General features: G+C 41.3%; 1 protein-coding gene across 6 annotated transcripts; it reads right to left on the reverse strand.

Moving 5' to 3' along the window:
* Window positions 1-160: 160 nt before the first annotated feature.
* On the reverse strand, window positions 161-16,218 carry TMEM129 (transmembrane protein 129, E3 ubiquitin ligase). 6 transcript variants are annotated; one of them, XR_005827554.1, is made up of 6 exons: window positions 15,907-16,218; window positions 14,740-15,214; window positions 12,208-12,367; window positions 4,259-4,518; window positions 2,317-2,407; window positions 161-2,189 (listed from the first exon to the last, which is right to left on the reverse strand). XR_005827554.1 is itself a non-coding variant. In XM_040592085.1 (6 exons), the coding sequence occupies exons 1-5, from the start codon at window positions 16,109-16,111 to the stop codon at window positions 4,270-4,272; spliced, it is 993 nt and encodes a 330-aa protein (XP_040448019.1). In that variant the 5' UTR covers window positions 16,112-16,218; the 3' UTR covers window positions 161-2,407; window positions 4,259-4,269. The 6 variants fall into 6 exon arrangements, 5 of the variants coding, with proteins under 5 accessions (XP_040448019.1, XP_040448008.1, XP_040447997.1 ...); XM_040592085.1 differs by having other exon boundaries at window positions 161-2,407; window positions 14,740-15,106; window positions 15,203-15,214; XM_040592074.1 differs by lacking the exon at window positions 2,317-2,407.
* Between the last annotated feature and the right edge of the window lie 1,253 nt (window positions 16,219-17,471).

The following is a 17,471-nucleotide window of genomic DNA, read 5'->3' on the forward strand; positions in this document are numbered from 1 at the left end:
TTCATCAAAGAAGGAATTATCAGGTGCACCTTCAGAAGAATTTAAGTCCTCATTGTATTCATACATTCTAAGCTAAATTCTGGTAAGTCAGACTGCATTCTACCCACATAAAATTTTTACTGGTAAACATAACTTCAAAATGAAAACCAGAAGTCTTATATAAAATCAATTGTATTTTTATTCAGCTCTTCAGAGAATTTTAAGATTAACTACATGTATTCATTAAGCCTTTTCCTTAAAGCCTATCCAAGTAATACTGTCCATTTAAAAATAGGTAAGCTATCCAGGTAAAAAAAACCCAACAACCAACCACAAATGACCAACCCTGCGGTGTATCTTTGGAAGAAAATGCTTGCAATGCATGTAAGAGCTTGAATATTTGTATCTCAAAGTCAAAATTTCATTAGAAATGGCACTCAGAACTTTAGTTAGTTATGTCTTATTGAGGTTTAACCTGACTAGAATGGTACATAGCTGCAGTCTATCAAGTTTCAACACAATAAAAATACTCATACTGAAGAGATCACATAATAACCTGGTATTTTGGTTTCAAGCTATAGCAAACCTCATGGCAAACAACTGCATTCATATCATGGATCCAAACCAAATCCTGCTTGGACAAAATGCCTTTTTTGGGTCAGCGAAGTATGTTAACCTAAAAAATCAACATATATGTAACAAGTTTTGCTACTATTTTCCGGTATGCTACAATTACAGAAAGAGCACAACTGTGCAAATAAATAATATAGCCACAGCCCATGTTTTCAGAAACATCTGTTCAGCTGCAGCACACAGGGAAAGTTGGGCTATACATGTATACACACATATGGGGTATTTATACTGACACTGTGCACCCACATATAGATTGTTGTATTGTAATGACATTGCATTTATATAACATACTTCAGACTACTAACATTGCCTACCCACAATGTGATGTGGAATTCAGTGACGTGGAAAAGCATACACACAGCCGAAAAAGCAACACTAAATGACTAGTAATTCAAGAAAATTCTTTAAGTATTTTAGCGCATCACATTACTTAGTTCATTTTTTTCTTAGAAAAATGCTGTAAAAAGGCTGATTCTAAACCCTATCCTTATGTTTAAGAAACATATCAAGATTGGATGGGAGGTAATGTATTTCTTTTTACTGCAGATGGAGAGAGATCTTCTCTAGAAATAGCCCTATATGTGCATGTGGTTCTTCAGGTGATGACCTGAAACTATCATGTAGAAAAATGCCTGTTCTTGTACTCTGTTCTTTTCACGTTCAGTGATTTATTCAAGACAAGTAATATATCACATGACTGTGCTGTGGGAGAGGTCACAGTTTCACCTTCTACTGTCTCTAAGATCAATACATCACATGCATTTTTACAAGTTGGTTCTCTAACACAGCCTTTAAGAAGCTTACAAACTGTGGAGGCATGCCAGGTTACTTTGAGAATTTAAACTTGGGGAAAAAAATGCTTGTTTTAAGGGATTTAAGCCAGGCACTGTTATTAACATAAATTGTAATTTTATTTTGGTAATTATTACTAAGTTTTCTAAGAGGCACTTCTGTGGATAGAGCACTACCATTAAAAGATGCAAGAGCATTACACACTTATGACTGTTACTTTGTCATACTGTTATATTGGCAAAAGAAGTAAGATGAATAAAAGCAAAGGTCCACTGAAATGAAAACTTCCAATCAATTAAAAGTAAACTTCTGTAAAGAACAACTCTACTGCACAAGCAATTAAGAGACTAAAGCTCTTACTACATGAGATACTACTGGCAACTGAACTACTTTTCTTGTATAAAACCACCTGCAACCACAAGTATCTATTATCTCAGTTTCTCAAGGCCTTTGTGATTTTAACTTTACACATCTTTACAATAAATATTTGTATTCCAAACAGGAAAAAAGCTGTAGGAATTGAATGACTGTCAATGGCAAAACAACTCCAAAATCCTATCTTCTCTTCTGCAACTACTTCAAGGACCGGACCACATACCTTATCTGTGACACATGATGCAAACTTGCTAGAAGTAAATGTTACAAAATACTTATCTGTAAAGGCTGTTGTGTAGTGAGGAGGTGCATGTCAGATGACACTACCTGGGCCCTGGAAGAATCTTCCAAAGGTCAAAAAATCCTGCAGAGGCCATTTCAGACTTCCTAATAACTTTCCCACAGATGTACTGGAAAATATTTTAAATTCAATCACTGATCAGTTCCTTCATTTTTTATTAATTTTCAGACTTGTTAACAAATCTGTCTGAAACTCAGGAACTCAATTTAATCCTATTCAGTTGAAGAGGGACATACCTCTTAAGATCTTTTTTGAGAAAAAGTGACAAAACCATACTACCAGTCTTAATGTCAAATTTTCAGTCTGTACAATCCAAACCAACAGGTACTGAAAAACAGAAAAATCACCCTTATTAATAGGTAGTATAGGTAATTGCATAGTAAATGTATATGTAACAACTGAGATATGCTCAAGCAATTAGCATCCTTAAACCCAAACAGTTTTGTGTATACCCAAAGACTTTTGTGTATGACTAAAAAAACCCCACAAACAAAATACTCAACACCAACAATAGAACATATATGTTAGTTCTCCAATGACGCTGTCAAATCTGTTCTCAATTCCTTATCCCTCTCTAAAACATGGCTTGCAGCCACATTTGTAACCATTTTCTGGCTGGCTGGCTCTAAGTGCAGTTCAGCATCCTGTAGCTAGGCTGAGCCTCTAATCTTTCATGGTTGTGCTTCCAGTACTTCTACCGTTTTTAACATCCTGCCACCTATTCCTGCTCAAAGCAGTTGCCTGTCACGGTAATCAAGACATTTTCATGTAATCACTGACATGTCACCTAAAGTAGTGATTTACTGATAAGATCCATCTGATCATGCAGGTAGGAGGTATTAGGGCTTTTATTCTCCTATAAGACCAAAGCGTTAAAACATTCCTTTCTCTCACTATCTGACCCACCTGTCTACCTGAGGTTACTACCCCTCTAAGGTGGACAACCCAAGCAAGCAAATACCTGCATCTCAGCCCCTGCTGTGTACAGGTCAGTGTAACAACTCACACATTCTCCAGCAGCTCAAGGATTTCCATCAAGCAGTATGCCAAATAACTGTTCATTGAAGGGTGTGATGGATAGCTAAAACACTAAGCACTGCATTTGGGTTTAGGAGTAGGGCTTTCTTAAATGTATGGAAATGCTTTTATTGTAATTTACAAATTATTCTGATGCAGATCAGATCAAGAAGTATGCATCAGACCCTATGAATATTAAAACAGTGACTACTGCTTATGATCAGTTTTTGAATTGCAAACCTGAAAAACTTTTGTTAATGATGGTTATTCTTCGGGTATGTAGCATGGCGACTTAGACCTTTGTGATCCTGGCATCTCTTTCAGCGGAAAGGTTACCCCTCAGGAAAAGCTTACAGGCTTTGGAATAGCTGGGCAGATGTTTGCTGCAATCCCTCCAAAAGTATAAAAAAAGCCCATCACCTAAAAAGCATCGAAATAAGCAATGTAGCTCCTGGAAACCGACAGATTTAACGATGCATAGCATAACCATGTAGGCAGATGGCGTATTTTTCTGAATCCTGCTGTTGTTTGAAATAAATGCATCCATCAAAAAATAAGCTAGAGGCAGATTAATGGAATAAAAGCTCCCTATAGGAGTTTTACATCTTCAAGGATTAAATTCCTTAACCTACAGAAACCTATCCCCTTCATAAGTGTAGGGGACCAGGAGAAGGAATACAACTGGTATAGTTTGGTGAACACTTGCAAAGATTAGTAAGAATTGTACAAATGTATTAAAGAAAACCAAAAGTATCAATGAAGTCTAACCAAAGTAATTTTCTCAGTTAGCCCTTTTGCTGAAGAGTCAAAACCCAAGTTAAACTTAAAAATTGAAAGAATTTAACCTACGTTAAAACTTGAAAAGAGAATAGTACTGAAAAATATAGAGGGATACCCTTATTCCATCCAAGACATAAGAAAGCAAAATATGCGTTAAAAAATCCCAGTAATTACAAAAACTGACATCTGGTGAATAAAATCCCAAGGAAGAGGTAAAAGTGGAGAGGAACTGAAAAGGTTTACACCTGTTTTCAACACTGTAAAAGAAAGCTTTGGAGTCTGCACCCCAGTAGAATATGAAGTCTCAGAAACAAATCTAACAGGCCTTTCAACCAAACCCACTATGAAATACATTCGAATTAAAAAAAAGTTAAAACATACCCAAGTGTTATTCATCGTATTATGCAAACATCTAAAATGCAAAATTTGGCTCGGCAAGTTGGACAAGGCACTTGGCTTGACAGCCAGGTCTCTGGGTGCTGCTGATCCTGTCGACTGGCAAACCATTTGCCCATGCAGGTGAGGCACCACATGGGACGACAGTAGCATTGCTGGCATTCCCCTTCATTTGGCTCCTGGCAGTTCTTGACGAGCTTGATGTTAGCGATAGTCTGCATACACCCTATGCATGGCTCCAGCTCCTAAAGGAGGAGAAAAATGTAAAAATAATGAACTGCACAGAATGGTTTCTGTTACTGCTTTTCAAAGGCTTTTAGAAAATTATCTGTGCACAGGCATAGCAGGAATCTGAGTTGGGCAGAGCCTCAAAGCAGAACTGCCCCATCAGAAGACACCAAATGGTTTCCATCTTCACAGCAGTGTTTTATTAGAACACCCTCTAATGAATGAGAACAAAATACCTCTTTAAACAGAAAACTGAAAACTGCTGCATGAGACTGATTAAACAAAAATGACTGGAAATAAACATCTTCTCTCCCTCTGAAGAGCGCCACCTGTTTCCAGAGCACAGCAGCCAGAGCAAGGTATGCAAGTAGCCCTCTTTATCATTCAGACATAGTATTTTTCAAAAAGCATACCAATATAAAGGACAATAAACAAAGTAAACAGTTCTTACCATTTATTACAGCAGATGGCTGTTCTTGTCTTCCATCTTGGTAAGTAAGGCATAAATAACAGAGGAAGTTAGGGCTTTACTGAACACAATGGGCGCTCATCTTGAAGAACCAGAAATCCACTTAATTTTTCTTGGCTAATATTAGAATAATTCATATTTCCCTGAAGTTAATTACGCCACACAAACTTGCAGTTGCATATAGGAAGATCATCTTGCTATGAAGCGATTTACAATTAATAATTAGCGTTTCCCATGTGTACTCCAGCCCATGCTCCCCAAGAACTTAACAAAATTCAAAAGACAGCACACTGAACAGGCACGGAGACCTGAATACTATTCATACCACTACTGGTGTAACAAAAAGCAGCTCTGCTTTGTGATCTCTAGTTCCCACCTCCACTGTCTCTTCCCGTATCAGCTCAAGTGTCTGTTCAACCACACCGGCAGCTTGACTGTGGGGCGGATCCAGATGAAAACTAGTCATCTTTCTTTGCCTCCTTTAACCTCAATTACTTCCCCCAACCAGGTTCATTGCAGGCAAAGTCTTGTGTCAACATGGGGACAAGGAGTGTGCAGGAAGCAGGACTGCTTCTTTCAGAGGCTGTTATCAGCTTTAACTTAGGAAATTAGGGCTTATCTTAGTTTTTCGGCAGGAAAAACTCTTAGCATAGAACAGTTAAATAACTTTTTTCACTTATTAATAGAGCTCCAGAACAGGGAGGAACCCCATGCTGTATTTTTAATGTCTGTATCATAACTTCTGATGTTATTTATCACTCAATGTCATACCAAAGTTCAGTAGTTCAGCTGACATTTAAATGTGTCACTAATTAAAAGCCCTGCAAGAAAGCAACTCAAGTGAATAGTATCTTCTATTTTGAACATTTCTTTTTGCTGTATGCTGGCACTGCAATCAGAACAAACAAGCACATTATGTGCAGACATATCTGATCCAGTTTTATTTTAGCTAGTTCATGTAACCATATAGTGAAGACACCATATAAGCTGCATGACATTACCAAAGATATCAACACTCACTACATTAGCTGAAGCATCTGACACTCACTGCAAAGTCACCAGAACCAGTTTTATTAGTTACCTCTGGTACACTGAACAGTGCTCTACTCACACTTCCAAATGTTGAACAAGTATAGTAATGACCAGGTCTCCGCGAATATTACTGAAGGTAGGACTCTATGGCGTTACTGACAACTAAAGCAAGATCCAGTTAAGAATAATTCATTTATTTCAGCAGAAGATCCAGCAAAATCTGGCTGTCTAGAAAAGCAAGCTGTAATGCAGCGAACTGCCTAAAGAACAGGCATTACAACTGCGATTCTAGCTCCCCATAAACTTTCTGGAAATATAACCTCACCATTTCCAAATAAAATTTTAATGGAAATTATTATAGGGGACTTTCTTCCACTATGCTGTTTCTCATGTCTTAAAAATTCAATGCTCATGATACAGTTCATCTCCTCACAGAAGGCACAGAAGAAGCTGCCAGAACTGTATTTACTGCATGTTTACTAAAATGGAAGGTAAGCCCTGTGACAGAGGCACCCACACTGACCGAGCTAACAGCATTTTGGTTTAGTCTTCACGGACAAGGAGACCTGACTACAGTCAGTCCTGCTGTGCAGACCTTGAGAAATTGTGCTAGGCCATGTCTTCTCAGGAGCTGATGGTGCCAGCCTGAGCTGGAACTATACGAAAATAAAATTGCCACAGCTGCACACCCTCACTGGAGGGGAGTGTGACTACCAGTCAATCACTTTATGCTACAAATATCCATAGCTCCCCCATCCCCCCCAGCCCTGAGTCCATTAAGCTCTCCTGTAAGGCAGTGGGCTGCACAGCGGTGATCTCCCCTTAGGCAGGACGCCTCTCAAGGTTACTCCTCAAGGTCAAGAGACTCCTTACCCAGCATGTCTTATCTACAATGAAGTAAGACATTTTATATAAGATCTAAAGCATACTGTATACAAACTAGCTTAATTATTAGAATTGTAGTAGGTCATGAAGTGTCTGACTGCTGTTTGATTACCATTTAATTACTATTTAATTACTGTTTAATTCCATTTAAATAATCATTGTTTAATAACTATTGTTTGCTCATAATATAATCATTGTTTAATAAAACTGGTTAACCCCACAACTTCTCTTAATAATTCACCTGCAACAAGGATTGGCATAGTCAGCATTAGGGCGGGCTCAATCACTGACTACTTATGGAGGCATGGGATTAGCCCTTTGCTGAAATTTTTGGAATATTGGGCATGTGAAAACTGGGATAATTGGAATAAGATAGAGGAACAGTTAAACCTCACTAATGGGAAAATGAGAGATGGTAAAAGAGGAAATAATATGCAAAACATTGGAAACATGTTTGGAAGCAGCCTGTCAGTATAAGGAATGCAAGGAAAGGGAAATGCAAATGTTAGAAGATAAGGTTGAAAGAAAGCAACAAAAGAAAAAAATCAGTTTATTTACAGTCAATTACTATTTTACAATAATGCTTGCTTGGCTCACAAATATATGTAAAAAGTCCACAGATGTAAATAAAGCCCAATTTGAAAGACAATGGACAACCTTTTCTTGCTAGGAACGTGAGAGTCCTAATTGTGCTGGCAGTCTGTAATTGCCCTCATACCACTTCCCTTGGGCACCTATACGAATCAAAGAATATTTTGGGTTGGAAGGGACCTTAAAAGATCTAGCCCAACTCCCCCTGCCATGGGCAGGGATACCTTCAACTACATCAGGTTGCTCAGAGCCCTGACCAATGTGATCCTGAATGGTTCCAGGGATGGGCATCTACCATCTCTCTGGGCAACCTGGTCCAGTGTTTCGCCACCCTCATCATAAGACATTTCTTCCTTATCTCTACCCTGTTTCAGTTTAAGACCATTGCCTTTTGTCCTATTGCAACAGGCCCTGCTAGAGTCTGTCCCCATCTTTCTTACAACCCCCCAGTAAGTACTGAAAGGTTCCAATAAGGTCTTCCTGGAGCTTTCTCTTCTTCTCTAGGCCGAACAACCCCAGCTCTCTCAGCCTGTCTTCATAGGAGAGGTGCTCCGTCCCTCTGATCATCTTCATGGCCCCTCTGTGGACCTGCTCCAACAGGTCCATGTCCTTCTTATGTGGGGGCCCCAGAGCTGGATGCGGTACTGCAGGTGGGCTCTCACCAGAGCAGAGGAGCAGAATCACCTCCCTTGACCTGCTGGCCATGCTGCTTTTGATGCAGTCTGGGACACAGTTGGCTTTCTGGGATACGAGCACACATTGCTGACTCATGTCTGACTTTTCATCCACCAGTACTCCCAAGTCCTTCTCCTCAGGGCTGCTCTCAATCCATCCAGGAAATCAAATGAGTTTTATATTACTGGCATTTGTCACCTCCTGGATTTGCTCCTTAAGATGTTGATATCTCCCTAACTTTCTCAGCCACTGCATCAGCAGTGATGATGGTTTACTCTCATATCTAACAGTTAAGTCCATCACAGAAGCCTGACCTCTCTTGACAAGCATCATGTCAAGTTTACATAATGAATTTTGATGGTCTTTTAAAATTAGCTCCTGAAATATTACCCGTTCTTTCTTTTTAGCTTCCTCTGCCAAGGTGGTTGTGTCTCTTTACTCTAGCACCTTGAACCACAGTGCAATATCCAATATGGAAAATGTCTCACTCTCTGCTTGACAATGCCGTTTTTAATTAGTGTGTCCTGCCTTACCTCTTGCCAAAAGCTCTCTTGTGGGGTAGACTTTAGCTCTTAATTGTAATTCGGTGATGAGCTTTCTGTGAGGAATATCCCTATAATATTAAATCCAGTTATTACTAATTTTATCCTTCTCAAAGTTGGTAATCCCATGGCCTTGGGATGGCAACTTGGTCCAATTCAAAAATTCCTGCTTTCACCAGTCACAGGGTTTCAGAAAGATGACCTTCAGAGCAGACATCTCCCATTCCAAGACTGGTTCCCCACTGCCCACAGCTTCTGAGATTGACATGACTGCTCAGGGGTCCCAAGTAGATGGCATTTTCTCTTTATCACCACCTGCCATAATCTATAGTTTTTCAGACTCTTTCTCTACACCAGGGGTCCTCAAACTACACCCCGCGGGCCGGATACGGACCCCCCAGGGTCCTCAATCCGGCCCCCGGTATTTACAGAACCCCCCGCCCCCCCTGCCGGGGGTTGGGGAGGGGAAACTAAGCAGCTGCAGATGACTGCCTCACACTTCATCCGCACGCCAGCCCCCTGTTTAAAAAGTTTGAGGACCCCTGCTCTATACCTTCTTGCCAGACAATAGATCTTACAGCATCATCCAATGACTGTGTGATTCCTTACAGTCTATGGGCCTGCACACTAGGAATCCATCCAGAGAGCCTGGTAATACCCAGCCCTCCACACCAAGTGCTGGAATACAGGATGGCATCACAGGTACATGCAGGCAGATGTAACCAATCCTTGATGGCCACGTGAATTGCCAAACCAAGGGTCTTGTGGGCATGTGGCTTTCACACTGGCTTGGTCTGCTAAGTAAATCAATCATGAGATAGTGTATCTGTTCAAGATGTCCACTTTCTGAAACAACTTCAACAAAGCCTGCCCAATCTGCTTTAACCATTTGTTGTTTTTCTAGTACTTTTGGCTTAGATATTCTAACCCACGGCCTCTATACATAGTCCCAGGTATTTTTCCAAACTACTTGGATCAATCATATTGAGAAGCATGCCATTTACTGTCTGTGCCAGACAGTCATTAACTGTGTAAGAATCCTTTGTAGGCTGGATGTAAAAGGCATGGCACTTCTCTCCTTGTGTTTTGAGGCTGTTAAGATTGCAGAAGACCTCTAGAATTTAAATATTTTTCTGCATCCCATCTCAAGATTCACTTCATAGGACCAAGCTGTCTGCGAAGACTGCTAGGTAGATCTATCCTGGCTACTAAAAGATGTAAGCAGTCCAAAGTGATCCTGCCAAGACTTGTGTTATTCTCCCTTTCCAGTAACAGTACTGGAAATGAGACTGGAATGCCTCTCTTGGAGATAGGATTGATCATCAGAGGAATATTCATCCTTCTCAAATTATCATCAAGATGGACCAGATCCGGTTTACACCTCGACAAGCCCGGTGCACAGGGTGGAGGCCCTCACTTCTTTTATTTGTGTGAAACAATATGGTAACTGTAGTACATTCTGCATCATCCATGTTTAAAATTGATGGAAGTACAGGAATATTGGGGGAACCAATAAAAAAACTAACAATGACAATTGTAAAAGCAAGTAAGAATCACCTTATTTCTGTTACACTAGGTGACAAGAATCTCTATTGAATGTAATGTGACAAATTATTCAAAGGAAAACACCTACATGATCATCAAGAAGATAAATCAAACTCAATCAAAAAGCAAAGTAGGCTGTCCCTCATGCCCAAATTGTATTATTAGTTTCCTCTTTAATGACACAACTATAGAAGCAGTGCACCTGTGGACAGATAAAGGGAGAGAGTGAAAATGGACTATCCCTAAAAGCATGCTGCCATCTACTCCCTGACCTCACACTATGCCAACAACTGCCGCTACTACCTATAAACCTACTTCCTATTCTGTTATTCCCACAACTGACCAAGCTACGTATCCACAAATTTCTGTGACTGGACCCCTACACTAATAAATGTACAGAATAAGAAGAAGTCATATTTAACCTGGTGTGATCCCTGAAAAGGGTAAAACTGTCCATATATACTAATCCATGTAAGAACACTTTGGAAAGACTTAATTGTTGATAGAAATCTTACCCATAATGTGATCAATCAATCAAATGTGTATCTTCATAACTTTGTAAACATTACTGGATGTGACTTCAATTGCACAGCCCCAGTGACCTCATACATACTGTTAAAGGAAAACTATACACTGTATCAAGACATTTTACCTTTTCTCATCAGAATGAACTTGACACTGTTTCACAATCTACTTGAAACATAAAGACTTACAGGCCTTATTACAAAAAGTACAACAACAAAGCAAAAATGCAGTAACTGTACATCGCAATAGAGAAGACATACTTCTCTGTATACTAGGGAGAGTGAAGAAAGACGGGGAACATCACTGGTAGGAAACCCTACTATGATGGTCTCCAATGGCAACAGATGTATTGAATGCCAGGTTACATCCTGTAGTAATGTTTGCCTTCCTGATAGTTTGTTTTGCTGTTACTGTCTTTTTATATATATGAGTCTGGGTTTTGGACCAATCGGTGTATCTCATTATAAAACATACACAGTATCTTGCTACCGATTGTATGGACCTATCTTATAATCAACTTTCTATTTTTTTTTTATTTGTCACTTAACCCTCCAGTAGACAACCATGATGCTATTACTGCCTCGTATTTATAGCACAGAGGCAAGAGATGGCTGTACCACCACTCTGTGAAGCAAAACGAATTGACCGTCATCACAGGGTGGAGTGTGATGGATGCACCCACCATGACCAACTGAACAGCATTTTCGTTCAGCCTTCACGGACAAGGAGACCTGACTGGAGTCAGCCCTGCTGTGTAGACCTTGAGAAACTGTGCTAGGCCAAGTCTTCTCAGGAAGGTAAGGAATCTAAGCCATGTCTTCTCAGGAGCTGATGATGCCAGCCTGAGCTGGAACTAGATGTAACTAGAACTGCCATGGCTGCACACCTGCACATACAACAAAGGGGGGGTTGACTATGAGTCAATCATTTTACACTATAAATACCAGTAGCTCCCCCAAGCCCACTGAGCTCTCCCATAAAGCAGCAGGCTGCGCAGTGGTGATCACCCCTTACATAGGATGCCTTTCAAGGTTATTTCATGAGGTTGAGAGATATGTGACCTAGCACCAGTTATCTACAGTGAGGTAAGTGACATTTTACATTAGATCTAAAGCATATTGTATACAAGTTAGAAGCTACCTTAATTATTAGAAGTGTAAAGTTGTAGAGTGTTTGACTGCTGTTTAATTACCATTTAATTACTTTTTGATTACTGTTTAATTACCATTTAATAACAATAATTTAATAAGTATAATTTAATCATCATTCTATTTTGGCTTAAGACTTTAATAAAACCTTTGGGTTAACCCCAGAAGAATGATTTCTCTTAATAATTCACCTGTGACAGCCTTCAGCAAACAGTTATCAATTACAGAGTAATCACAGGCTCAACTATATTGCAAATATAATTATTACAGTCTCATATGGATAGAAGGTCTCACCTGAGTGCTTGGAACAGAATACGTCTGGTTAATTTCCACCAGAGATGTAAAGGTTTCTAGAAATAAATCACTAAGGCTTTGATGGATCACAACATTAGCTGCATTGATAATAGGAGCACGGAGCTTTTCTCGGAGCTCCCCATACTCTGTGGAGTTCAACCTGAAGAAGAAAAGATGGAACAAAATGTCGTCATGATTATCCATTCAAATACCTTGATAGTACATTGCAGAGGCTAGCATCAGGGAAGTGAATCCACAGAAAAGCTATTTATATATTAGTCAGAATATAAGTCACATACTAACCAGAATAAATACACAGCAAGCATTTTGTTTTCTTTTGCTGTTTAGTTGCGGTTATATTAGACAACAGAACATGCTGTCCTCCTTCATATCCCTGTCAGACTACTGACAAGATATGCCAGAGATTAACTAAAACATCATACAAAAATAAAGGATGGCTTTTGAAGTAATCACCATGAACAAAAACAACACAGGTACATAAATAATGCATTAATTGTAAAGTATTGCACGCACAACTTCTGTCCACCTTTTAATGCCTACTTACTTAGACTATATGTAGTTTATAAACTCCTGAGGACAGAAATCAGAGTTATGTCATGTGGCACGTATCACAAGGCGATGCAGTACATGTAAGTGTCAGAAGAATGTCAATCGGTATTAGTTACTGTGATTTTATAACACAGGCTTAGATGAAACCTGAAATTTCACAAAGGCTACAAACAGCTGCTGAATGTGACTTGCACTCTGATTCAAGCCTGTATTAAGTTGTGTTTCACACTAGTTTGCTTCTGCTGAAGTCTAAGTAAGGCCCACAGACCTCAAGTGGCATATGAAACCTTGTGCAGATCCTTTAATGACACATTACTGTTGTTACCCCTTTTTACTATAACAGTTCTAAATGGTAGATTCAGAACTCCCCAGCTCGATGTTTCCACTCATTAAACAGCTTTCATGGAAAAGCCCTGGGAACATCACCCTGAAATTCCTCGTTCTTCCTACCACTCACTGACTGGATTCCAGTACAATGCAATGCTGGCTTAGCTTTAGCTCCCGGTGGTCTCCATTGTTTTAACTACTATAGGATAATGTTGTTTGTTAAAAGATGCTATCTGTGCAAATAACAGAGACCTTTCTATCCTGAGGAAAAATTCACATTGAACACATGGGACCATGTGGCCTGCCTGCACAAAAATGTTTTTCTTCCAGAAACATCCCACTGTATCTAATTCTGATTCTGGATATATGCAATGATCCTATATCCTTAATAGGGGAGTTTTTTCCTATGGCACTTAAATCCTCTATGACTGCATTCTAGCAGAGGTTTGCTATTTCTGACACATCTTACTATAAGAACTTTGAAACACTGTTTCTCAGTGCTGTTCTGTTTAGCAACAAAATAGAATTTTGGGGGTTTGGATTTTTTTTTCCCTAAAAGGACTTGTCAAAGCCACCATGATTTTTCTCAGCTGGAGATGTAGTTTTATCACTCCGGCACTGAAGCACTTGCAGAAGAAAATCATTAGTTGTTTGATACTTACTTGGTCACCACTCTCACAGGTCTATAAAAGTCTCTTCTTTTCTTAGGATTGTCATGCTTACCTTAACTAACCTCTCGTTCTGAGCTCTGTTCACCTGGATCTAACAAAACCACCTCTATGCCTTCTTTATGCTTGCCAGGACCCCTCTGCTAACCCACAAGTCTGGTCATATGCCTACTTTCAGTTAACTAGTAAATAAATGCTGCCGATGTACAGATTTACAGCAAACAGGTATTCAAATGCCTTTTCAAATATATAGTTTTAGGAGCACCAACGTGGCTTTGTGTAGTCCTTTTAATGACACAGTAACAACAGACTTTAGCACCATTCTACTCAGTTACGGGTTTCTGCAGCTTGTACTTTTGCCTAACTACACAGAGAGACTGCTGAAAAGAATTTCATGGGCCCTTGGAAAACAAGCCCTAACAGTTCACAGCACGTTTGCTATGATTTACTGCTACAGGAACACATACATCAGAAATGGATCAAAATTACTTCCTTGCTCTGAGGGCATTGGGCTTGCAGTAGCTCAGCGAGAACTCTTCTGAGCAGTGACAAAATAACGAGTCTTGAGCAGAAGGAAAAGAAGTGTCATGGGTGAACAACAGCCAGTGTTAGACAAATAACTATTTCTCCTCCTCCAAAATTGTGAAGCACAAAGACTCTCCCTTTCATTCCTGTTCTCCATCTTTCACCTAAGTTTTTCTAGTTACTTCTTTCTGCATCCAGCACAATCCTCTTAAGAACAGATCAAACAGGGAAGTCCCTCTGTTTAACTATTGTGCATTCAATACTGCAGGTGTGTGAATCCTTCTAAATGACCTTTCTTCACTGCACATAAAACATCTCTGAACACCAGACAGGGAGCAAACCAGAAGAGACGAGACCCAAGAAGTCTTTACATCTGCCACAAAAGCACTTCATTAGCACCATCAGACGGCATATATATAATATAATTGTATAGTTGTTTTACCGGATATCAAATGCCTTCACGTAGGGATTAATACTGGCAACACGGATGGTGAGGAACTGCACAGGCATATTTGAGTCTGGGGTGAGTTCATGCTGTCTGGAGTCTGTCACAGTCAAATGAATGTCCTGCTGCTGGGCAACATGTAAACAGTAGGTGGTCACTTTAATCACCCATGTGTCTGTAACAATCACCCTCGCTCCTGGGGCTCCAGTAGCAAATTTGTCGATTCTCCTAAATTCTGTATTGATGGAAGAAGCTACTTCCCTCCAACCAGACTGTGGGAGAGCATGAACAGCAAGTGTTCGGGCTAACGGATGATTATTCCAACCTTTCCGTGACCAGTAATACGCCAGGGCACTGGTGACCGCTGGAAAGAGAACAGCGAAGAAGAAGAAAGTTTTCCATCCTTTTGAAGCCAGGTAGAAAAAGCAAAGATGTTTTTCAGGTGCAGCAAAGCACATACCAAGGTAATAACCTGCAAGGAAAAAGACTTACTTTCAGAAAGCAATTAAGTACACACATAAACACATACCCCTGAATCATACAGCTATCTAACCAATGAGCTCACCTCCAAGAGAGCTGTTGTACTTCCAGATGACAACTCAAATTCAAGCCTCTTGTCCTAAGCAATCAGAGGTAAATTCTTACCTGCCACTGATTTTTACCAGAATTACATAGCTATATGAAGCTGATTTGAATTTGCAGGTTAAATAAAATTACCTGTAAGATGCCACTTTTACCAGAATTATATACTTAAAGGAAGCCAATTTGAATTTGTTGGTTGAATAAATTTACCTGTAAGATGCCACTTAGTTTTAGCAGAAGTATATGGCTAAAGGAAGCTGATCTGAATTTGCTGGTTAAAATGCTATTCCTTTGTAACTGCATGTATGCTGATGCAGCCAACTAGTTACAAAGCCTAGGGTATATGCTGCAAAGAAGCTTGAGCGACAGTAAACCCCTGCATTTCCAAACTGTGTAGCCTGATTCACCCACACCTGCATGCACCCAACACGCGGACTCGGGTGAAGAACACCGGGCACAACAGGTTTCCGAGCGCAGGCTCACTCAGCAACGGGCTCGCCTCTCGATGCAGTCTCCCCGCTGTGACTTTGCCCGTGGGGACCCCCCCCCCGGCCCCCTCGCCCGCCGCCGGCCGGGGCTCACCCAGGGGCAGGAGGGAGTGCGCCAGCAGCGTGCTGGTGCTGCGCCGCAGGTGGTACTGCACGAAGGCCGCGTCCTCGCTGCCCAGCCAGGCGGCCAGCAGGCTCTGCACCGTCAGCCCCGCCGAGCGCACCTCGTCGGGCGGGAAGACGAAGCAGACGGCGAACACCAAGTAGGCCAACGTGAAGGTCACCGCCGGGCTCTCCATGCTACGGCCCGCTCCCGCCGCGGCCCGACCCGCCGCCGCCGCCCCGCGGCTCCCTGGGAGCGGTAGTTCCCGCCTCAGCCCCGGATGGACGGCGCGGCCGCTGCCGGGCTGGCAGTTCCGCTGGGGCGGGGCGGGGCGGGGCGGGGCGGTGGCGCGGCCGCGGGAGCCCCGGCCGGGTCTGGTCCCTCCCGCTGGCGGGCCCCGGCGCGGAGCCGCTCCGCCCCGGCCGTCCCGGGGCGAGCCCCCGGGGCCCCGCTCCCGCTGGGGACTGGCTGGCTGTCTCACCCCGTCTGCCCAGGGCTGGTCAGGGCTCGCATCTCCCAGCGGCCAACCCTCCCCGTGGCCTCACGCCTTACAAACCTCTCAGGTCATGCTTCACAGGCCTGGCAAAAGACACCAATTCCCATGATCTTCAAGGTCTTTTCCAACCTAAATGGTTCTACAGTTCTGTGATTCTAAACGTAAAGAACTGCAGAATGAGGGCAGCATCCTGAAGTTGGTAAATGGCCTGTTCCACTTAAGGGTCTGCAAAACCATTTTTTTTCCTGGTATATTTTATGTAATGTTTTCTTCCCAGAATGATTGAGACAGGAACATAAGCTCTTAAAGGGCCTTAAAGAGAGACAGATTTTAAGACACCTTTGTACACTCCTGAACACAGTACAAGGGAGAAGCCTGACATCTCTGGTTGGTATTGAAGTACAAATAATAACTAACAGTCACAAAAATCACCATTTCTCTTAGAAAGCAACAAGCCCACTGCGTGCACCCTGTAATAACCATAAATAGCCATTATTTGTCTCTTAGAGAAAGGGGAAATTGCACAACTGGAAAAGCACAGCAGAGGAAACAACATGCAGTGTTACACACTACTGATGGGGAACTAAATCAATAGGAAATGCAGCCCACAGAATGCAAAATTTTACACTGGCAGATGGCTGATGTGTAACTGTTGTTGATGGACATGAGGAATCCAGTGACAGTGGAATAAAACAGTTGCATCAGTAAAGTTACGCCTGGATTTTGGGCATCTTATTTCATTCTGAAAGACGTCATTGTTAGCAAGTTTACTGTTTTAACAATCATTTCATTGTTGCAGTCTAACGACTCAACAGTAAGGACTGTTTTTGCAGAATGGACTACAAAGTTCAATAATAAAAATCAGGTTGTGAAAGAGCAAGTTTTCTTTCTGTGGTTTTATTCAGACAATTGTTGAAGCAGAATGACTGAGACATGGATGTGCTTGGGGCTACAGGGGACCAGTGGGTTTATTGTGAGGGGCTAAGAGAGGTAACATGCTCTAACAGCTACATGAGACAGTTGTGCAAAAGTCCTGAAGATGATGGAAGTTTATGTGGTT

The sequence above is a fragment of the Falco naumanni genome, chromosome 1 (assembly GCF_017639655.2).
Source record: "Falco naumanni isolate bFalNau1 chromosome 1, bFalNau1.pat, whole genome shotgun sequence".
Classification (NCBI taxonomy): domain Eukaryota; kingdom Metazoa; phylum Chordata; class Aves; order Falconiformes; family Falconidae; genus Falco; species Falco naumanni.

Bases quoted from the DNA above. Each gene is read 5' to 3' on its own strand.
- TMEM129 (XM_040592074.1), bottom strand. From the start codon at position 16,111: ATGGAGAGCCCGGCGGTGACCTTCACGTTGGCCTACTTGGTGTTCGCC. The intron at 15,215-15,906 runs GTGAGCCCCGGC...TTTTCCTTGCAG, and splicing joins GCACTCCCTCCTGCCCCTGG to GTTATTACCTTGGTATGTGC. The intron at 12,368-14,739 runs GTAAAACAACTA...TTTCTTCTTCAG, and splicing joins GTGAAGGCATTTGATATCCG to GTTGAACTCCACAGAGTATG.